The 24328-nt window shown below is 43.9% G+C and overlaps 1 protein-coding gene across 3 annotated transcripts in view; it reads left to right on the top strand.

The window, feature by feature from the left end:
• Window positions 1–5626: 5626 nt before the first annotated feature.
• LOC116636255 overlaps window positions 5627–24328 on the top strand; it is a 103474-nt gene continuing 84772 nt past the window's right edge. For all 3 annotated transcript variants that reach the window (XR_004300301.1, XR_004300300.1, XM_032410887.1), the window contains exon 1: window positions 5627–6081. Coding sequence is in view for 1 of the 3 variants with exons in the window: in XM_032410887.1 (XP_032266778.1) it covers window positions 6024–6081 (58 nt within the window). In the remaining 2 variants the exon portion in view is untranslated. The remainder of the gene's footprint in view (window positions 6082–24328) is intronic.

Genomic DNA, 24328 nt, shown 5'->3' with positions numbered 1-24328 from the left:
TTAATCCAATATGACCTCATCTTAACTTGATTACATCTGCAAAGACCCTATTATTAAATAAGGTCATATTCCCAGATTCAGAGGCTAAGACCTATCTTAAGGAACACAATTCAACTCAACCCATGACAGTGCCCTATTGTTCAGACTGATTCTAAGCTAGCCTCTTCTGAGACTAGCATCCCCAGAACTGGTTTCCCCAGATGTTTGAAGTTGTGTCTGACTTTAGTCCAGATGAACCTGTGAGTCCTCAGCTGACCAATAGCAGTTCCTCTCCCTGGCTCCAGCCTCTGGTGGACCAATCAGGTGCTTGCCTGATGCTGTGAGGAAAGCTGAGGAGGAAAAGGACAGAAGCGTAGCCAGTGAGGAATCCATTTTCTGGAAGTGATAACTTTTCAACAGTTTTTTGAAAAGGTAATATATTGACATGTTTTACAGGTAATATGCTAACATAATGTTATATTAAGACTAGGACTGAAAAATGTTGTTCTCCTATGAAGAACCAGTATGAAGTACAATATTTTAATTATTATTTTTTTTATTATTATGTTACGTTAATCACCATACATCACATCATTAGTTTTTGATGTAGTGTTCCACGATTCATTGTTTGCATATATCACCCAGTGCTCCATGCAGAACGTGCCCTCTTTAATACCCATCACCAGGCTAACCCATCCTCCCCCCCCTCCACTCTAGAACCCTCAGTTTGTTTTTCAGAGTCCATCGTCTCTCATGGTTCGTCTCCCCCTCCGATTTCCCCCCCTTCATTCTTCCCCTCCTGCTATCTTCTTCTTCTTTTTTTTTTTTTAACATATAATGTATTATCTGTTTCAGAGGTACAGATCTGTGATTCAACAGTCTTACACAATTCACAGCACTCACCATAGCACATACCCTCCCCAGTGTCTATCACCCAGCCACCCCATCCCTCCCACCCCACCCCCCACTCCAGCAACCCTCAGTTTGTTTCCTGAGATTAAGAATTCCTCATATCAGTGAGGTCATATGATACATGTCTTTCTCTGTTGACTTATTTCGCTCAGCATAATACCCTCCAGTTCCATCCACGTCGTTGCAAATGGCAAGATCTCATTCCTTTTGATGGCTGCATAATATTCCATTGTATATATACACCACATCTTCTTTATCCATTCATCTGTCGATGGACATCTTGGCTCTTTCCACAGTTTGGCTATTGTGGACATTGCTGCTATAAACATCGGGGTGCATGTACCCCTTCGGATCCCTACATTTGTATCTTTGGGGTAAATACCCAGTAGTGCAATTGCTTTTTTTTCAACTTTTTGAGGAACCTCCATACTGTTTTCCAGAGTGGCTGCACCAGCTTGCCTTCCCACCAACAGTGTAGGAGGGTTCCCCTAGTGTGAGGTACAATATTAATAGCTATGTCATATTAGTGGGGAAAAGAGGAACAATTCAATAACTGGAACTAGAAAAACATACATATGGATAAAAATAAAACAGGATCCCCATTTAACGCCACACACGAGGTCAACTCTGGTGTCAAAGCATGTCTTTGTATGTTTATCTTGGTAGAGAAGATAGATGGCTATCTTTCTTGCACTGAAGAAAGGAAAATTTCTTGGAGTGCCTGGCTGGCTCAGTCAGTGGACCATGGGACTCTTGACCTCAGGGCTGTGAGTTTGAGCCTCACCTTGGGTGTAGAGATTACTTAAAAATAAAATCTTTAGGGTTGCCTGGGTGGCTCATTCAGTTAAGCATCTGCCTTTGCCTCAGGTCATGGTCCCAGGGTCCTGGGATCGAGCCCCGCATCGGGCTCCCTGCTCAGTGGGGAGGCTGCCTCTCCCTCTGCCTGCAGCTGCTCCTGCTTGTGCTCTCGCTCTCACAAATAAATAAATAAAACCTTTATTTAAAAAAATAAAAAATAAAAAAATAAAATCTTTAAAGAAAAAAAAATTTCTTTAATAAAGTATAAGAAAAGCACCAGCCAAAAAGAGAAAAGATTGATAAATTTGACCGTATCAACTATATTATAAAATTAAATAGTCACATTCTCCAAGATTCAACATGTACATCAGGATACACATATAAGATTATTCTTAGCAGTGCCGTACATAATAACAAAAATAAACAAGCATAAATGAACCCAGAAATATTCAAATTGTCCACTGAGAGGTAAACAGATAAACTCCTATATTCTCACAGTGGGATATTATACAGTGAAAACAATGAACTACCAGTGCATACAACCGAGTTCTGACAATATAATTTGGTTAAATATGCTGAGTGATATAAAAGGTGATATAATTAATGCCTTTTCTATAAAGTTTAAAAACAGCTAAAACTAAATATTAATTAAGCATTACATTCATTAGATGTAATGGAACATTACTTAAACATAGCATTAAACTACTTTTTAACAAGAAGGAAATTATAAATACAAAATGAAAGTAAAGGGATGGGGAGAAACACTCAGGTAAAGGTAAGTTATTAATATTTTATTTTATTTTTTAAAAATTTTATTTATTTATTTGACAGAGACACAGCGAGAGAGGGAACACAAGCAGGGGGAATGGGAGAGGGGGAAGCAGGCTTCCCGATGAGCAGGGAGCTGATGCGGGGCTCGATCCCAGGACCCTGGGATCATGACCTGAGCTGAAGGCAGACGCTTAACGACTGAGCCACCCAGGCACCCCAAGTTATTAATATTTTAGATCTTAGGTTGAGAGATGTGTTCACAGATGTTTATATACACATAATTATGAAATAATGATAAAAGAAAGCCATGCTAAAAAAAAAACACCCAACAACAACAAACCAAGAAAATAACAATGGCCCGTGGTCAGGTTCTATGATGCAAAGAAAAGTTAATGCAAGAGAAATACCTTTTTAAATGTGTTCTATCACCCACCAGCCAGTGGTGCCAACTGCGTCTCTGACTCAGATAAGCCAGTTCTGCTTCCTCTGGGCCTTGGGCCCTGCCATCTGGGAGTCCCCATTTGGCTGAGGAGCTGCAGAGGAAGGGTATGTTTCTGTGGCCTGAGGACTGAAGCACACCTGCTTGATGGAGGAGTTTCTTCCGCTTCCAGAGAGGTCACCTGGGTAGTAGCTATACTGAACACAACGGCAGAGAAGATGTCACAGCTGTCGCCATTCAGGGGCTCCTCCTTTTCACTGACAGGATTCGTGATGGGCCCGAAGGGAAACACTTGCCAGTTACTTAATCATTTGTACTTGATCTTACATAGTAAGGCTTTCCCACAGCACACATGCCCACTGAGCTGGGGCAGAAGGGACCAGGAATCAGGCCCCCTGAGTGCTGGGATTACAGGGCCTGCACCTGCAGCCACACCCACACACTGAGATTCTGCGGAAGGGGCAGGGGATATGGTGGTTAAGAGACAGAGAACAGAGAAGTATTGTTATTATCTCCAGATTTTTCCCCAAAATATGAGATTTGCAAGTGACTCTGGGGCCCTATTTTTTCCCTCCCCGTGCCACTCCCAGACCTAATATGCTTAACAAGATGGATGACGAAGGTTCTTTACAGTTTGCAAAATGCAAACTGAACATCATCGCATCGGGTCCTCCTTAGAAAAGAAAAGAAAAAAACAACCACCCTGTGAGGTGGTTGTGATAGTTTCCTTTATTTTACTGAGGCTCAGAGAGGCACAGTGACTTGTCTAAGGTCACGGACTTAGGGGCAGAGCTGAAGGTAAGACTTCTGACTCCCTGTCCAGTGTTCTTACACCATGTTGTTTATTTTTCATTGAGATCTTTGCGGTTCCCAGAAGGAAAGCTAGGAAAGCAAGGAAAGCATGTCATCTCAGCAGGGAACGGCCACCTACCCCCTCAGCTGGCACCTGGCCCTTTCCCACCAAGGCAGAATGGAAACAGAGGAACAGGGGCGACATCCTGGCCCTCTGCAGCTGGGAGGAAGTGGTGGCTCTGAAAGGAAATATCCAGAGAATGGCCTTCCTGCCACCTGAGCCAAAGGCCAGGGCTGAAGAAACGGTGTCCTTCGAACAGCAGAGCTCTTTTCATTTGTTGCATGGACCTTCCAGACAGTATCCCCCCGGTGCCCCTGACCATGCTGTTTCCTCTGGTGAGTCTAGAAAAGGGTCTCTCAGGAATTGCCACACTGTCATTTAAAACAATTATTTGAAGGAAATGCTTCGAAGTTTAGTGTTCTAGTTGTTTCTATCAAGTAGTGATTGCTCATTATAAAAATAATTTGGGAAAATACAGTCAAATAAGAAGGAGGAAGAAAGAGTCCCGCCATCCAGAACTAATCACTTGTCCACTACCGACTTAACCCCTGGCAGGGAATCTGTACCCAGACACAGCATTCTTACCTCCCCTCAAGGCCCCAAATAAATTCTAACAGAAAGAGTTATGTCTCAGGGCGCCTGGGTGACTTGGTCGGTTGGGTGTCTGACTTGTGATTTCAGCTCAGGTCATGGTTGTGGGATCCAGCCCCTCATTAGACCCACGCTCAGCCAGGGAGTCTGCTTGAGAAGCTCTCCCTCTGCCCCTCCCCCCATGACTGCTCTCTTTCTCTCTCTCTCTCTCTCTCTCTTTCTCTCTCTCAAATAAATAAATAAATCTTAAAAAAAAAAAGAGAGAGTTATGTTTCCACTTAGGATGTAGAAAGCTGCCCCAGCCTTTGCCATTTTGGACTCACTCTAAAGGAACAATCCCCTATGTAGAAGGTTCCAGCTCATGCAAGGGGGAAAAAGGGATTACAGAACCATATGAAGACTCTTGAAACTTGTTTTCAGAAGTGGACTATGTGGGTCCTGCTCACATTTCACTGGCTAAAGCAAGTCACCTCTCAAGTGTGATGTCAATGGAGTAGAAAAGTATCAGCACCTTGCAGAGAGGAGCAGTGAATAATTGGGACCAGTGATACCATCTACCCCAGGAGCATTTAAGAAGATAGAGATGTAGCATTAAAATTTCCTGGAACTAAAAACATGATGTTCTAATTAAAAGCAGTGGATTAATTGAAGAGCATAAGGGCAAACTGGAAAAATGAACTAATGGCCTGGAACATCAAGTGGAAGAAAATCTCAAACCATAGCATAGGACAAAAAGAGATGAGGGAAAACAATAACTGTATTATTATCAAAACTTACATATATTAACACACTTTTTACTAAAACCTAGGCATTAAGTACTATTGTTCTTCAAACCATATTATAGCTGAAGAAACTGAGGCCCAGGAAAGTTAAGGTACCATCCCAAGATCACACAGCTATGGCAGAGTTGTGTTCAGTCCCAGGTTGTCTGGTTTCTGTGACTGTGCTGTTAAGTACTGTGGTTAACCACATTTTCTGCCTTTTTTTTTTTTTTTTTTTTTAAGTAGGCTCCGTGCCCAGCATGGAGCCTAACTCAGGACTTGAACTCATGACCCTGAGATCAAGACCTGATCTGAGATCAAGAGTCAGACACTCAATCGACTGAGCCACCGAGGTGCCCCACATTTTTTGCTTCTTAATGGCCATCCTATTTTGCCATGATAAGAGTTGGAGGATAGATCTAGGACACCTAATGTGAGAAATAGGAACTCACGAAGGCAAAAAGGAATTGCTGGAGTTGGTATAGGAATTTAATAAATGATAAAACAAAATGCCTCTAACTTTAAGAAAGACTTGCAATTTCAAAGAGCTCGCTGAGTTCCAGGATGAGATTGAGAAAAAAGACACACACCAAGTAACATCCTGTAAAATTCCTCAATTCCCAGGATTAGGAGAATTTGTATAAGCTTCCAGACAAAAGGAACAAATAACTTATAAAGGAGCCTCAGACTGTTCATTGGGCTTTTCATTTACAACACTGGAAGCTAGAAGACTGTGAATAACATCTAATGACAACTGTAAGTAAATGACCTTCGCCTAGGAATTCTACAATCCCATCTGACAAGTCTCACCCGTCCGGGTGAAAGTTATTTGTGGATATGATGTCATGAAGAGAGTATATCACCCACACACTCCATTTAAGGAATTTATTCAAAAGAAGAGCCTCTTTCCAAGCAACAAATGAATCAAAGCAAAAATCTCAGGATAGGGGAAGATGAAGACCAAGGAAACAGTAATGGTAAGAAATAAGGCTAATATATAATATGCATTTATATACCTAAATCTAAATGAATAATGACAGAGCGACTAGCAATTTATCCCCTAAGTTTGTATTGACAATTATGATGGAGATTTAAAAACACTGCTTTATAATCAGACAGATCTAGCAGGGAAAAAAAAAAAGTAAAATCCTAGAGGAATGGACTATTTCATTAACAAATCGCAGTGTAGAAAGGTAACAAGGCACCCTATGATTCCAGAGAGGGAGCAAGGAAAAGAGCAGCTCTTCGTGGGTAGAATAGGACCCCATCATTTCGGGGACACTGAATGCTGATCTCTGCAAGCATTCTTCTCCTGTCTGCTCGCTGCCCTTTCAATCAAGATGAGAAACGAGTTCTTTGAGGCTTTGTTCTCTGCTCAGAGATCTCCTAGGACCTGAAAATGTCTTTATTTTAAATGATGGCCATCACTGTCCCTCAGCAGTTTGCTTTTTAAATTTTATACTGAGAAGAGCTTTAGTAAGGAATTTATAAAGCAGAGCACGAATTCCAGGAAAGGGTGCATGACGGGGTAAGAGAGGTGGGCAAAGGACCTGGAAGGAATTCAAGGGGGTAGTTTCGATCCATGTCAAGCCTATGGATCTGCCTCACACGTTGGGGTGCCAAGTCCTAGCCTTTCCCTTCCTCTCCTCTCTTCCTGTCCTTTGCCATCATTTCTCCATGACAGCATTGAAATTGTTAGTAACATGGGTGATGGGACAGAGCATTTCTTTTTCTTTTTAAAAATATTTATTTATTTATTTATTTGAAAGAGAGAGTGAGACAGGGAGCACAAGCACGTGAACGAGCACACGTGTGGGAGCAGGCAGAGGGAGAGGGAGAAGCAGACTCCCAGCTGAACAGGGAGCCCCTTGTGGGGCTCAATCCCAGGACCCTGGGATCATGACCTGAGCCAAAGGCAGACACTTAACTGACTGAGCCACCCAAGCACCCCATCATTTCTTTTTCTTTCAGCCTAATTCCTGAGAGAAACAACTGCTACTCATGGGATTTCTCAAGCTCAGAGCATAATTAAATGCGACTTTTAGCCCTGAACAATTACATTGGGGAGCTCCTGGGTGAGCAGTCTCCTTGACATTTGGAAGTGTGAACCTTATCTGGAGCAGCCCTTTGCGGGCTGATAGACCTTATTGCCTTATTGAACCTGAGCCATTTCAACCCCACTGTAGTTATTTCTCATTTCTGTTTTTCAATTACACAGCAGCAGAAGATTCAGTTTGAATATAAGGGCTTTTTCTCATTAATTCAGAGAACCAACTTTAAGCTTAAGTGGTCATAGTTTACAGAGAATCCAGGGAAATAAGTATTGCATTGGTTTTCTTGCTTGTGTTAATCTCCTCTTGTTATTATTGATATGCAAGGAACACAGACCCGAGGCCTGAGAGTTCTCTCAGGTTCTCAAATCTCTGGCCTCAAATGTATCTTGTTCCATGGTTCCTCTGCTCTGTGTGACTTTCAATAGCTCCAGTGTTCAACCAGCTGGCCTCTTTCTGCCTTTTTCCTTGCCACATTTGTACAGATTGCAAAAATGACCTCATTGTAGGTGTCAGTTATTTTTCAATTGTAAAAATTTCTCCATTTGGGTGCGATTACACAGACATATCATTTTTATTACAAATATCTACTATAAAGTGCAAAAGCATTGTGTTAGGCATTTAATACACATTATCTCTGTTCACATGCCACCATGTAAACTTGGTATTATTATTCCCATTTCACAGAAGACGTTTTGGTTATCCATTGCTGTGTAACAATCACCCCCCAAACTTTGGTGGATTAAAATAACTTTATAATTATATGCTTAGACTTCTGTTGGTTGGGTCAGCTGGGTGGTTCGCTCTTGGACTTTCCCATGTGATTGCAATCAGATGGTGGCTAAGGCTCGAGTCCTTGAGACTAGACATCTAAGGTGGCTTCTTTACTCGTGTGTTCAGATGACCGGACAGCTGGAGGCTGGCTAAGTATCTGCATCTCCACACAGTCTCTCCCTGTTGGGCTTCCTCACAGCATCATAGTATCAGACCAGTTGGACTTCTTACATGACCACTGGCTTCCCCAGAGCTAGTATTCCAAGAGACCAAGGCTTCTTATGACCTAGCATTATGTCTGCTGCATCCCATTGGTCATAACATGCAGCCAAGTTCAATGTGGGACTACAGAAGAATGTGAGACAGGGTTCACTGTTGAGTGGAGGGCATCTTTGCAGACTAGCTACTGGAGGTGAGGAAATCGAGGGTCTGACAGGTTATATAATGTGCCCAAGATTATATTGCCAATAAGTGGCAAAATTGAGATTTGAACCTAAGAGGTCTATCTGACTCCCAAGCTCTTTTTCTTTCTTTTTTTTTTTTTTTATTATGTTATGTTAATCACCATACATTACATCATTAGTTTTTGATGTAGTGTTCCATGATTCACTGTTTGCATATAACACCCAATGCTCCATGCAGAACGTGCCCTCCTTAATACCCATCACCAGGCTAACCCATCCCCCCACGCCCCTCCATTCTAGAACCCTCAGTTTGTTTCTCAGAGTCCCTAGTCTCTCATGGTTTCTTTAGCATTCTATTTCTTGTGTTTGGCTACTTTGGTTTTATAGTATAGCATATTATATACTGTCTCTAGGATGGTCTCTTAACTTCTGCCAGGCTGCTGACAACGTCAAGAGTGGCTTTGCTGAGTTAACAGCAAGGTATCAGGTAAAATGAGTAGCACAACTACTCAAAACTCTTTGGGGGCTTTATTTGTAGGATGAAACCACTCAGATGTTCTTCAAATCAAGATATTTCAATAGTGGCTGGTCAGTTTTGCTGCCACCCCCAAAGGAATCCAAAATGTCTCTCTTTAGTTGCACTCTGGGGACTGTGCAAATGATCAGATTCCTACATTGATCATTGGGGACACTGATGAGCAATCATCCATTTAGACAGAATATACATTGTCCCAATGTGAAGACTTTGTCAAAGTCAGGAAAAGCTGCAGTAAGAGTACAATTGGGGTAATGACAATCCCTTATATTTGTAAGTGTCCTATAGCTGTTAAAGCATATCCACATATTTTATCAGTCAAGATAGGCTGGGTTTTGCTGCAAAAAAAGAAAAAAAAATCCTGGTACCTTAAAACAACAAAGTTTTATTTCTCACTCACAGTATAAGTTCATTACAGATGCATGAGGTACTCTGCTCCCATGCCTTTTGCCTCCTAACTCTAAGACCCGGGGCAATGGAGCAGCCACTATTCAGAGCATTGTTAGTGGTCATGGCGATGCCACAGTAACTCTCACTCAGAAATTAAACATTTGGCCCAAAAGGCCATGAATCACTTCTGCTCAAAATTTATTAGCCAAAGAAAATAATTGGCTATAACTGATCACATGGCTCTACCCAACCACAAGGACATCAGTGTAGGATGTCAGAACAGATAACCCTAAGATGTGCCACTTTGGCATGTGAATTATTTCGACCTGAAAATAATCAAGGCCTAAAAGACTTGGGAAGAAACTGACCTTCCCCTTGACTGCCTAAAGGAATTTAGATAGAGGACCTGTTCCAGGAAGGAAAACTATTGCTGTAATAACCACAGCATAATATGAAGTAGGGGTGGTAGACAGGGAGACAATTAGCATAATCTGTTAAAATTCTTCTCTCTGTCCCACTATTTCTGTATGGCCCAGCAAACATTTGTTTGCCAAACATTTACTCTTTTTCATCTTCCTGTGAATTTTCTTCCTTCTCTTTGAAGTCCCAGACCCCTACACCCTTCTCCTTTGCTCAGAATGGCTTATGTACATAATTCTCCCTGTTTTTGGAATCTCTCATGTTTATATGGGTTCCTTGTATGTACATAAATAATTTGATTTTCTCCTCTTAATTTGGCTCATGTCAGTTTGATTCTTACAGCAGTCAGAAGAATCTTGAATAGTAGTGAAAAATTTTTCCTTCCCAACACCAAGAAGTATAATCTAGCATGTCTAGAAGGGGATAAAATGGAAATGACTATTTAGCAATAGCATTGATAATTACCACATATAAATGGCCTTCTGGTTTTTCTTAGCAATCCCATGATGGAAGGAGTTGTGGAATTATTCTCATTTTCCAGAAGTATGGAAAAGGCAGAAATGTCAGAAGAGCCTATTACATAGTATATGAATTTATGTCTCAATGAAGATTGTAGGGGTGGAAAATTTTTCACTTCTTCCCTTCTAGTTTCTTTGGCTGGTCTAATAATTTTTAAAATGATATAACATAGATTGACAGGAGAAGAACAAACAAATTTCATACATACAGGAGCCCCATAAAAATATGACACCGAAGGACAACCAGGTAATTGAGGTTTATATAGCATCCTGAGTTAAGGAAAAGGGTAGAGGTCTGGGAATACAAAGGGAAGGAAGGCCACTCACAGGAAGGTAAGAGGAGATGTTGGTAAAACAAAGGTTGCCTTGTTATGCAGATAAGTTTCTTAGGTAAAAAAGTATCTCTAGTAATAGCTCTCCTTCTGGTACAGGCCCACTTTCCAAAGTAAATTTAGGCAGTGAGGGGGAGGTAAAGAACTTTCCCTGAATCTGCTGGGTTTTGTTTGCCTTTAGCTCAAAATAATCCTTATGCCAGAGAGACATATTTTGAGGTGGTAAAATCTGCTCCCCTTCAAGCTGTTATAAAAAATTAAAAGTGGGTGAAAGATGAGGCAGAGTGTATGACTTATAGGGAGAATAAACCCTCTCTTTTACAAGCCTGGTTAATATACAATCACCCTGGAGTTCCCACTCTATTCATATCCCTGCACATGAGAGAGGCAGAGGGTATAATGCAAGGGCTCTAAACTTGGGGTCTATAGATAGAGGAGGATGGTTCACAAGCTTACCCCCAAATTATAGGGAAAATAAATGTGTATAGATGTTCATTTTGGGAGAGAGAGGATCCACCATTTATATCAGCTTCCCAAAGAAGTTTATGAACCCCAGGGGTTATTAGAAAGAATAATGGGCCAGGAGCCAAGAAACTGAGTCCTACTTCTGCCTGGCTCTAACTAGCTGAGTAAACCTGGACAAATCACTTGTCTTCTTCATTTGCAAAGTGAGGGACAGGGCTCAAGCTCCCTTCAGCTAGGTGTACAAGGTGCAGGCTACTTTGTGGTCATACAGATCTGAGTTTATATCCTGGCTCTACCTCTTACTAATTGCATGCCCTTATGCCAGTTCTAGAACCTGTGTCAAAGGTGAATACCAATGCAGGGTTCTTGGGAGGATTAGCAACCATGAGTGGAGAACAACTGGAGGCCATTATGATTAAACGATGCTTCCTATGAGTCTGTGTCTGGCTTAAGTCCTGCTGAGCATTAAATATCTTCAGTTAATGGGCACGGTCTATAGGGCTCAAGGGCAGTTGTGCCAAATCCTCGCCCTTGGCTAGTTCCTCTAGAAAGGAAGTCTGGGTGGGAACTTTGCCCAGCCTCATGCATGTACACACCATGCCTGTCTCATTCCCTTCCTGAGCTCCCCAGCAAGGCCAGCTCTTGCCCCTACTTGCTCCTCTAGGTAGGCCTGGGGTCTTGCTGAGTCATCATTGGCTGAGTCATGACTTGGGCTAATGGCATCTCTAGGAGACTGAACTCACAAAAAGCACCAATACTGACAGAACCACAAAACTATCCCCTTGGCCGTTCTAGCTTTCGTCGCTGGGACCTTCCCGTGCTGTTACTATAGCCATTATATCCCAAATTGACTCACTGCTTCCTGCTATAGCTAGGGGAGGAATTATCATGCCTAGTTAGGTCTCAAGGTGTCTGAAACCTAAAAGAATCAGGTAATCTACCCCAGGAAGCACAGTGAGCTGGTCGTAGCTCCTGGTCAGGTGTCCTGTCTCCTGGTTCCTTGTTGTCTCCTTGCACGATGTCATTGTATTTGTTTTCACTTGCTGCCATAACAAATAACCACAAGTTTAGTGACTTAAAACAACACAAATTAATTAAAACAACAGTAAGATAAACATGTGTAACAATAAGATAAACAATGTGATGCTACTATATACCTATTAGAATGGCCAAAATCCAGAACACTGCCAACACCAAATGCTGGTGAGGATGTGGAGCAACAGGAACTCTTGTTCATTGCGGGTGGGAATGCAGAATGGTATAGCCACTTTGGAAGACAGTTTGGCATTTCTTATGAAACGAAAGTTACTCTTAACCATATGATCCAGCAATGGTCCTCCTTGGTGTTTACCCAAATGAGTTGAAAATTTATTTCTGTACAAAAACCAGCACATGGATGTTTATAGGAGCTCTATTCATAATTGCCAAAAGTTGGAAGCAACCACAATGCCTTTCAGTAGGTGAATGAATAAACAAACTGTGGCACACCCAGTCAATGGAGTATTAGCACTAAAAAGAAATGAGCTAGCAAGCCATGAAAAGACATGGAAGAACCTTAAATGCATGTTATGAAATGAATGAAGCCAATCAGGAAAGGCTACATACTGTCTGATTCCAACTATATGACCCTGTAGAAAAGTAAAACTGTGGAGGCAGGAAAAAAGATCAGTGGTTGCCAAGGGTTAGGAAGGTGGTGAACAGGAGGAGCACAGAGGATTTTTAGGGCAGTGAAAATAGTCTCTATGATACTATAATGATGGATATATGCCATTACACATTTGTCAAAATCTGTAGAATGTACAACACCAAGAGTGAATCCTAATGTGAATTATGGACTTTGGGTGACTATGATGTGTCAATGCAGGTTCATCAATTGTAACAAATGTATCACTCTGGTGGGGAATGCTGATAATGGGCAAGGCTATTCCTGTGTGAGGGCAGAGGTATGTGGGAAATCTCTATGCTTTCCCATCAATTTTGCTGAGAACCTAAAACTTCTCTTAAAACTAAAGTCTTAAAAAAAATTATTGTCTTCTTGTTCTGGAGGTCAGACCTCACTGGACTGGAGGCTCCAGGGGAGAATAGGTTTTCTTGTCTGTTGCAGCTTCTAGAGGCTGCCCTCATTGCTTGGCTTGTGGCCACCTTCCATCCTCAAAGCTGGCAGTGGCTAGTCAGTTTTTTCTCATCCCATCACTTTGAGACTCATTCTTCTGCCTCCTGCTCCCATATTTAAGGGCTCTTGTGATTGCATTTGGGCACACAAAATCTCCCTATTTTAAGTTCAGCTGTTTAGCAACTTTAATTACACCTGCAACCCTAATTCCCTCTTGCCATATACCCTAACATATCACAGGTTCTGGATATTAGGATGTGGACATCTTTGGAGAGTCATTATCCTTCCTTCCAGGGTCATGAACCAATGTCCTGTGGTAGGAGATGGTGGTAATAATGGCACCAGTCATAGTCCAGCTGAGCCTTGCTTGAAGCTACAGGTTAGAGCCTTTCTAATTTTCAGTTGTGGTTGAGCCTCATCAGCCCTTAACTTGGTTGGTGTCCCCATATTTTCCAAGCTTCCAGCATTACCCTTTATTTAAATATTTAGAGAAAATTACTCATGCACTGAGGCCAGGGGGATTCCCTCTCAAATATTGCCAAGAATTCCTGGATGTGTGTTCACCCTCATGGTTTGTCTCCTCTCGCTCCATACTGCTGCTGACTTCTCCTGGGTCTTTCCGGTGCCCCCGTCATGGGTTCTCCACAATGCCCACACTTTACTCCCAGACAGGGACTTGCTCATCATTCCTGAAGCAGGGCTGTCTGGGGAGAACTAGGTTAGGATACCTAATCAATTCCATTCAAGATTTGAAGACCCTTGTAAGGGCTTAACATGCAGGCAAGGAGAAGCTTACTGAGACCTTAGTCTCAGGCAGCCCCCAGTGCTCTGGTCACACTGTGTTAAGGAGGCCTTTACTCAGGTTCTCCCTCCTTGGGCCCAAACCCCTTTTCCTCTGAAACCCTACACCCCAGGTTGCTTCTTCCAGGACCACCAAAGGAAACAGACCAAAGGACCACCAAAGGAAACAGAAACCCTTGAATATTGACTTTATCAAGTGGAGTTTAGCTACTCCAACCTGGCCTCCTACCTTTGCATAACCAAAGAGTCCATTAAAGTGTTTTCCCAAACAAAAGATAAATTCTTTGCCTAGATGAATTCTTCTCCCACTCTTGGAATGTGAAAATGCTGCAGTTAAAAAATATAGCAAGGCAAAAACAGCTCCCTTTATTTCTAGTTTCATTATTTACCACAGAAATAAAGTGTTAGTACATGTGTTGTGATCTAAAATCTGTTTTAGATCACAACACACGTACAAACACACACACATACACACACATACAACCTAATAAAAGAAGCAATACCTACCCTTATTACTTGGATACACATTGATATTTTCTATTCTATTTGTTTTTTTAAATGTTGATCAGAACTCACTAATTTTTTTCACAGTCTGCTGATGGCTCTACAACCTGCTCTTTGAAAAACATTGCTCTAAACATAATACTTCCTTCTCTTCCCCCCCAGGCCTAGGATAAGTGTTTGTGTACTGCTTTAATGCCTACAAAGTGGGCTTTAAAGCACACCTTATTCCAGTTATTCATGCAATGCTAGGATGGCAATAACTCCCTTTTGATAGATGGGGAAACTGAGGTCTGATGAAGCAGTTCGTCCAAAGTCAGGCAGCCAGAAGGCAGAGTTTGGAGGCAGATCTTTGAATCTAAACCCAGTGTTCAGGGTGCCTGGGTGGCTCAATCGTTAAGCATCTGCCTTCGGCTCAGGTCATGATTCCAGGGTCCTGGGATGGAGCCCCGTGTCGAGCTCCCTGCTCCGCGGGAAGCCTGCTTCTCCCTCTCCCACTCCCCCTGCTTGTGTTCCCTCTCTCGCTGTGTCTCTCTCTGTCAAATAAATAAATAAAATCTTAAAAAAAAAAAAAACCCAGTGTTCTTTTCACAAGACCAGACTCCCAGTTTCATTTTATACACCCTTATTAAATAAGAAATATCCAACTGAGTAAATTTGAAGATATAATTGGCTTTATTCAATGATTCATGAATTAGGCAGCATCCCATCTAGCAAATAGAAAGGAGCTCCAAAGAGCTACAGAAAAGGAAAGGTTTTTAAAGGCAGAGAAGAAGTGGGACAAGGAAGTCATAAATGAAAAAAAGAATTATTTGGGGCTAGGTGACCTTCATTTGGGGGACAAAAAGGGTTTATTACCCAGATTACCTCACTAATGCTGACCAGGAAATCCCAGACTGACCAGTCAAGATTGCAGTCCTGGGGAATGTTGAAACTGCAATTAGATTAGGTATCAAGTCTTGGTTTGGTGATGTGGGCTTAGCACAGGTGACTCCACTTTGGACCTATCTCTTTTTTAAGAACTTTCACTCATGGTATCGTTTAGGTTAAACTAAACAATGTAAACCCTTTTTTGCATATGCTAGATCCTTAGTGCTCTTAAAATCTTACTTCTATTTGTCAGCCTAAAGTTGGCATCCCTGCCCTCCTCCCTCCCCCCAGCCCAGGTGTACCTGCCCCTAGGGCAAAGGCCCTAGCACCCGCCTTGCCTTCACTGTGGCTGGCCTTCAGACCAAAGGGTGCCTCTGAGTGCAGCAGGAGGGTTCAGTCCCTGCCCTGGGCAGGAAGGAGCTTAGCCTGGGAAGCTGGGAGGTGATAACCAGGAAAGACAAACTATGGGCCTAGAAAGCTGTGAGGAGGGATGATCTGGCCCTGAGGACAAGGAGCTCTGGACTGAGGGTTTCCTTCAGAGATATCGACTGATAAAGGAACCAGGCATCATACATCCAGAAAATGCTGAGCAGACAACTTAAGGAAAATCTGGGGTTTGGGGCACCTGGGCGGCTCAGTTGATTAAGCATCTGCCTTCGGCTCAGGTCATGATCCCAGAGTCCTGGCATCAAGCCCCAGGTTGGGCTCCCTGCTCAGCCGGGAGCTTGCTTCTCCCTTTCCCTCTGCCCCTCCCCCTACTTGTGCTCTCTCTATCAAATGAATAAATAAAATCTTAAAAAAAAAAAAGAAAATCTGGGGTTAGAAATACTTCGGTGCTAGTTTCCAAGTTCAGACACTGCTTCTCCCTCTTTCTCTCTTTGACAGTTCTGCTTCCTTGGATTTTCTACATAGGGCAGTTGTTAGAAGGGGCTTATCAACTTTCAAACATACAGGCTCTGTGTTTATAAGGAAAGCTATCAATGTTTCTTTTTTTTAAATTTTATTTATTTATTTGAGAGAGAGAGAGCACAAGGCCGGGGCAGGCGGGGAGTGGTGGGCAGGGACAGAGGGAGAAGCAGGCTCCTCGCTGAGCAGGGCTCCGTCCCAGGACCCTGGGATCATGACCTGAGCCAAAGGCAGGAGCTTAACCGACCGAGCCACCCAGGAGCCCCACTATCAATGTTTCTAAACACTGACCTGTCTGGAGAAACTGGTAAAGAAAAGGTTTCTAAATGGGCTATCAGGCTGCACAGGTCTATGAGGTGACCCCCGAGCTCAGAGAGAAGCTCATGATGGCTAAGAGGCCTGGATGGGGAGAATTGTTTCTCTTTTCTCTGGATCCAGTCCTGAGTGCCTGGTGCATGGAACATTGTGCCTCCTTCAAGCACCAACAATGCCCCTCTGCCCCTACGTGGGGCAGATTACCCGTGGGGCCTGATTCCCTGTGTTTCATCCAATCTGAAATACCATCACCTGTAAGCTGCACCATTATTCTATGTACCACTGAGCAAGAGAAGTGCTGCAGAGGGAGGCTCCACATAAAAGCTGGGACACCAGAGATCAAGGAAATCTTCCCAAAGAAGAGACTGGCTGGTAATGTCCATGTGTTAGTCTTGGCACCATGTGGAGTGAGAAAACAAATTCTCTCCTGACAAGTCAGACCACAAATTCAGAGAGGTCTGAATTTGCACTGTCAGTATGGTCTAAAAACGTCAAACAGAAAGTGAATGTGAGGTAATCTCAGGTTGCTGGTGTCCCAGAAGTGACTGGCAGACACATATTCTGTCCCAGAGAACTCAGCTACCACCCTGGCTAACCGCCATTGCAGGACACTGCTGATTTTAAGACACATCCTGATTTCACGTGAAGAAATGTGTTCCTCAGAATTAATGCGAGAAGGACACAAAACAGATGTGGCTGTTGGTGACACTGGTGATTAACTCCCCTGGGTTTGCCTACAACTTTCCTGGTTTTAGCCCTGAAAGTCACACTTCTAGGGACATCTCTAGATGTCCCTAGACAAAGTTTGGTCACACCATCTAACTCATTCCTCTCCTGGGAGTATCTTCTCTGGCCAAGGGGCCTTGTTTTATACCACATGCCAGGGGTAGGCTGACAGCACCAGGGCCTGGACACTTGACCCAGCCAGTCAGCACCTGGGACTTGAGGCCTAACCTGGGAGGATAAGAGGATTTGGAAATTTAGATATGAGCATCTGAAGAACTGAGGGCATTCTCTGAGAACTCTAGGACTGGCCTGGCTACTCAGGTTCCCTTGGGTTCCTGTGCATTGAAATAATTTCAATACACTCCCTTTTACTTACTTACCTTTTGATGGGGGAAGGAGTTACCTTCAGTATACCTTTGGCCCTTCTGGCTAAAGGGGCCCTGACTGAAGCAGGGAGGCTGTCCCGCCAGGCTTTTTAGAGGCTACAGGACTGTCCTAGGTGCTGCCCAAAAGGGACAAAGCAATGCCTGTCAGTGGGTCTGCACGCCCAGGGGACAGGCGCTCCTCAGGCTCAAGTGTGTAAAGGAAGCACAAGTAACATGAGTTCCACTGATGTCATTAGCGGAGTGACAGGAATTATTCCCTAAACAAAGGCCAAGAGAGCGGTTTAACAGCGTCTCTGGTTTGTGTACTAAATAACTACTCGGAGTTGTGCTTGTTTCCAAGCTCCTTTTCACATGGTTTCCGGGAATGAACAGTTAGAGACACCGATACCTCATGTTTACCGAGGGGCCCGGGCTTCTCGAGACGATATCACACAAATTAAATTGTGCGGGGTTCTCAGCAGCCCTGCGAGGGCCCTGAGGTGGGGTGGGAGAGCCTGGCCCGGATCCTGGGGAGCACTGTGCTCTTGGACAATTTACCTCTCTTCTCCGTTCCCTAGTTTTCCTCGGCTGTGCAGTGGATCCTGGTCCCGTGAGGCTCCAGAGAGCCTATGGGTGTGGAGTACCGTGCCCGGTGGTTCGCACACGGCAGGCTCTGTCCCCAGGTGACGGTGGTGGTCCCGCTGATGGAGTGTGTGGACAGGGCAGGTCCCGTAATAGAGGAAGAAACAGGCAAATTGTCTACGTTCTTGCACTGAATGTTCACCACGCCTCTGTGAGGGAGATAGTCCCATCTCCACTAAAAATCAGCCGGCAGTGAGTGAGGTCAGGCGGCTGCTCAAGTGTCGGATTGCCCTCGGGACAGGCCTGCTGTGGCAGTGTGTGGGTGCTGAGCGGACACAAGCCCCCTCGTGTGCTGCGAGGGGGCTAGACGTGGAAGGACACATGCTCTCTCCTTTCTAAGGGGCAGACAAGGGAGACTATGAGAGCAGAGCTTGGGGGGACCGGGAGGTGCCAGTGGAGGACCCCTCTAGCCCAGCTCCGAATCTCCGATGGAGAGGCGGTGGCGGGACCCCCTGAGGCTTCCACTGGCCTCGCTGGCCTCAAGTCACTAAGGCTTCCTTGCAGTCACTTCCGTCTCAGACCCTCTCCCCCATGTTGCTTGCCAGGGCTGGAGAGGGGGTCCTGTCATGGATACGCTGACTCACGGAGGGGAGTCATGCCCATCTCCTTTCTCCTTGGCCCCTTAGCCCCCTTGCCAAACGCTGAGCTTCCCTGAGCATCCCTGCATCCTCGCCAAGGCCAGGAGTGAACCAGCGGCTAGGAATGGGGTCTCCAAGCTAAGTGGTAGCCTTACAACTATGTGCAGGAATGAATTCTAAGCCAAGGTGGCTTTTTTTCTCTCTCTCTTAGAATGTTTCTATGTTAAATGCCTTGTCAACAATTTTTCAGTCGACATGTACTCCCTGTAACCAATGCAGCCATTCCGAGGAAAAAAGTGAACACCCTCATCTGGCCCAGAGCCCCTCAGGAGATCAGAGCTAACTGCTTGTGGGTCACCTTTCACAACTTTTTCTATACTCATCATTATGGACTGAATTGTGTCCCCTGCCCCTACTGAATTCAAATGTTAGAGCTCTGACCCCACCACCTATATTTGGAGATAGGGCCCGTAAGGTTTAAGTGAGGTCATAAGGGTGGGACCTTACAGAGAAGAGCCTTGGGAGAACACAGCAAGAAGACAGAGGTCTGCAAGCCAGGCAGAGAGGTCTCGCCAGAAACGACACTTCTGGCATCTTCACCTTGGACTTCCAGTCTCCAGAATTGTGAGAAAATACATTTCCGTTATTGAAACCACCTGGTCTGGGTATTTTGTTGCAGCAGCCCTAGCCTACTAATACACTTGTATAACCGCCACACAAAGATCCATGCACAGGGAGGAGAGAGTGCTTTATTTGTTGTTTATTTGAACAAAAATAGGATCATGCCATGCTCACATTGCTCTGAAACTTGCTTTTCTCATTAACAGTACTTAATGGTCACCTGGCTTCTTGCTCACACCCCACATCCAATTCCATTAGGACATCCTGCAGGCCCCCCTTCAAAACCTATCCAGAATCTGACCACTTGCTGCTTCACCATGGGGTAAGCTCTCCTTTCTGCATGGCAACAGCCTCTTCACTCTCCTCTGCCTCCCTCTACCCCCTGAGTCAGTTGTCATGGCAGCCAGAGGGATTCTCCAAAAATTTAAGTCGGGTGATGGTGCTTCTCAGCACAAAACCTTCTGGTGGCTTCCCATCTTACACAGAGTAAAACCCAGAGTCCTGGCCAGGACCTAGGAGGCCCTATAAACACACATACACACACACACACACACACACACACACACACACACACACCCCAACTCTACAGCTCTCCTCCTGACCTCACAGCCCTTGTCCCCTGCCACCCTGGCATCCCTGATATTCCTAGATCTCATCAACCATACTCCCAAGTCATGGCCTTTGCGCTTGCTGTTCCTGTCTAGACTGTCCCTCCTCGTGAATGCCACAAAGTTCTTTCCCTCACTTCCTTCCAGACTCTATCTCCCAACCCACCTTCATTATTATTCACAGCACCTACTTACTACCATCTAATGTACTACATACTTATTTGTTTGTCTGTGGTCTGTCTTTCTCCATTAAGATGTGAATTCCGTAAACAACAAACCTTGTCTTGTTCCCTACTGTATCCCTAGTACTTAAGAGCAGTGCCAGGTTCATAGCTGATGCTCAGTAAATGTTCAATGAATGAAAGAAGGCATAAGGGATGCCTGGGTGGCTCAGTCGGTTAAGCGTCTGCTTTCGGCTCAGGTCATGATCCCAGGGTCCTGGGATTGAGTCCCGCATCGGGCTCCCTGCTCAGCGAGGAGTCTGCTTCTCCCTCTGCCTGCCACTCCTGCTGCTTGTGCTTTCTCTCTCTCTAATAAATAAATAAAATCTTTAAAAAAAAAAAGAAAGAAAGAAAGAAGGCATAAATCTCACTAAGTCAGATCTAAGTCCAAGTCAGATAGGTCAGGATACAACAACCTTTTCAACATTTGCATAACATCTGCTAATGTGGATGGACGACAGTTCACTTAACCGCCCCCCTATTAATGAAGTTTAAATTGTTTCCACTTTTTCCTACTTTAAACAATGTTTGTGCTAAACATTTTTGCATAACTACTCTAATATATTGGTCCTTTTATTCCTATAGGATGTTTTCCCTAAAGCTGGGTTGATGTATGAAGAGATTGACATACTTAAAATTTTAATAGCCATTACCAATTTTCCTTAGTCACTGTTCACAGGCAAATCCCCAAACAAGGTCTCAACCATTTTCCTAAACTGGGGCTGGGGTAATATTGCCCTTAGATCAGTCAAGGTGGCCTCCATCCTGAGCCTCCACACTTTAGAGGGCCCTGCATGTCACAAACACAAGAAATTAAATGTACTAAAGATCACATGGGAGCTTTTCTCCCATGGGATTCTGCATTCAGCTCGGGGCTGGCACCGTGTGACCTACAACCCGGACCGTGAATGCTTGAAACTAACACCCGAAGTCTCCACATTCCCTCCTACAATTCTCAAAACAAAACAGTGCTGAGTCCAGATGCTGTGAAGGTTGTGCTCCTGCTGACCTTAGAGACAGTCACTGCTTTGGGGGGAGAAAGAATTTAATTGGCTGATAATGTGTAGATAAGAGAAAAGACAAATCAGTTTATTCCTCAGCTTAAAACCCTCCAGTGCCCTACACTCCTCCTCTCAGAGAGCGTGAATTCAGTGGGTCCTTGTCTAACTAAATACCATTTCTCAACAGTGCCAAGCGTCCATTTTCTTTTCTTTTTTTGTTCTCATTTGTGATTCTAGAGGCATTCAGGGATCAGCTCGTATTCACAATAGTCGTATACCCTATCGATGTCCGTTATCTGCTGCTGTGGAACAAAGCATATTGAAACTTAGTTGGTGGCTTAAAACAGCAGTTTGCTTGCAATTCTGGGCTGGGCCAGCTGGGCCATTTTTCTGCTGCTCTCCATCGGGGTCACGTATGTGGCTGCAGTCCATAGCAACTCTGCTGGGACTGGATGCTCCCAGATGGCTTTATTCAAATGTTTGGCAGTTGTGCTGGCTGTTGGCTGGGATGCCTCAGTTCTCCTCCAAATAGCCCTATACCCTCTAGGCTAGAATGGGCTTCTGTACATAATGGCGTAAGTGTTCCTAGAGGACAGAAGCAAAAGCTACAAGGCTTCTTAAGGCCTGGCCTTGGGAGCTGCTCAGTGTTACTTCTGTCTCATTCTGTTGACCAAATGAAGCCTTGTGGGACACCCGGATCCAGTGTGTGGGTTGGGGGGGAAGAGACTCTATCTCTTGATGGGAGGCATGGCCAAAATTGTATTGCAAAGGAGCTGGGCACAGGGAGCTATGATACACTGGGGACCATTATATAACCATATACCACTGTGTCTCAGAAACTTTTTGCCATACTAAAGAATTCATATTTTTCTTACATTTGTGAACGTGTAGTTATAGTTGTAAAATATTTGAAGTGTGGTACAGATTCTTTGCCTTGCTTATTAAGTGGACATTAAAACCCTAGAATTTTGAAGTTTTATTTTTATAGCAATATTTAATAAGATTTAATTTAAAAATAAAAAATTAATATAAAATTCAGCTTTATTTAAATACATTTTATTTAAAATTTTTATATTAGATTTTTTGTATTTTGCTTTGTAATATTAATTTTGAGTGTTTTATTTTTTTATTTTTATTTTCATTTTTTAAAAGATTTTATGTATTTATTTGACAGAGAGAGACACAGCGAGAGAGGGAACACAAGCAGGGGGAGTGGGAGAGGGAGAAGCAGGCTTCCCGCTGAGCAGGGAGCCTGATGCGGGGCTCAATCCCAGAACCCCGAGTTCATGACCTGAGCCGAAGGCAGGCGCTTAACGACTGAGCCACCCAGGTGCCCCTAATTTTGAATGTTTTAAAAGAAAGACAAACTTTATTTTAAACTCAGCCTGTTGGGAATGAGTACAAATCAAACTGGGATTGATTTAGAAAATATGACATTGATGCTCAGAAAAGAAAAAAAGGCAAAAAAAGAAAAATATTCAAAAAGATGATCTGCTTAAGTTTTTAAAAACCAGAAACACTGAAAGTGAGCAATCTTCCATTGAGCAAGTTTCTCATAAAATTTGTGAGCAGAGAACTTCACAGATTCTTTAGTTAATGAACTTTTAATTACTGATAAAAACTGAAAATGAGCAGGAACATTATTCTCCTCAAATTCATGACTTGAACAGGTTGAATGAAATGCCTGCAACTTCACAGTTTTTGCTAAATGAAGATTTCAGTACAGATCCACGGAATAAGAACGTGCCTGTCTTCCTCTTGCACTTCCCAGGGTTGGGGTGGTGAAAATGTGCCCATCAACTTCTCTCCCAGAGTCTGCTTTCGGGTTGGGCAGAACCGGGAGGAGACGTTCCGGGAAGCCGGTGCCTTGTCAGATTCTTCAGGAGCGAGGGCCTCCCAGCTCCCTCTGAGACCCCAACTGGAGAAAGAGCCACGAAGAACACTCATTCATGACAGCCTCCCTGGCTCCTGCCAGAGCCACCCCAAAGGGGCTGGGCCCTGAAGCTCCATTTCTGATGTTCCCACCCTCTACCCTCTACCCCTGGACTTTGGCCTCTGCTCACCTTTCCATCTAAATAGGTGCAGGACCACTTCTGGGAACAGAGGCAGCTGCTTTTCTGTTTGCTTTCCCTTCCCAGCGCAGTGCGTGAATTCACAGCCACCCAGTGCAAAGTGACAGCCCCATCAGATCTGCTACATCTGGGAGCTGCCCTAGGTCACTCAGTGTGTTGGAGAATCAGTGCAATGGGAGGGAGTAAATGAGGTCCTGTCTGGAGAGCAGAGCCATCGGGCGATGAGGTGATGGAGGCCCAGAGAGGGGGAGGTGACTTCTCTGGGTCAGACAGCTCCTCTGTAATAGAACCAGAACTCTCAATTTCCAGTTGGGACTTTTTCCCTCTGTATGAATTAGAAATACTGAGCTGTCTTCCCATCTTGGTAGGGGCTTCTTATTTTGTTTTGTTGCCCTCTCTTTTGTAAGATAGCCCTATCTTGGTAAGTTCATGGAATGTCTTCAGGCTCAGGGATTGGGTGAGTTTATCAATGAGAATATAGAATTGTTTAATGAAGATAATTACATTCTCCCTTTCCCAGGACCCTCTGCTTCCTGAGGTGGCCCCACTTCCAGCCATCAAATCCTGTAGGAAACTTTTGTTTAGTCTGGGTGTGGGTTACATTTTCAACTGCGAAGATTTAGAACCAAAGTTGGGGGGTCTTAAAAAGACCTCAACATCCTATTTGTTAGGACATGTGAAAAGTAAACAGAGTCCCTCACATTTAAAAGCAAAAGTTTGGAAATAATCATCTGCCAGAAGAGGCCTGATGAAATGACTTGGTGAACATCCATGCAGCAGCACACCATGGGGCTATAAAAAAGAAATGACACGAGAGCTTTCCTTTTGACTTCTAAATTAAAGTTTCAGGTAGTTAATAATCTACAAGTCTAGTGCAAAGCCTCCCTCCCACTCTCTGCCAGCCCCGCAGGCAACTAGCCTGACCTATTTCTTCTGTAACCTTTTAAAGCTATGTTGGGGCGCCTGGGTGGCCCACATGGTTGAGTGTCTGCCTT

Source organism: Phoca vitulina, unplaced genomic scaffold, assembly GCF_004348235.1.
Source record: "Phoca vitulina isolate PV1807 unplaced genomic scaffold, GSC_HSeal_1.0 scaffold12, whole genome shotgun sequence".
Taxonomy (NCBI): Eukaryota; Metazoa; Chordata; class Mammalia; order Carnivora; family Phocidae; genus Phoca; species Phoca vitulina.
This window is presented reverse-complemented; position numbering and strand designations above follow the sequence as displayed.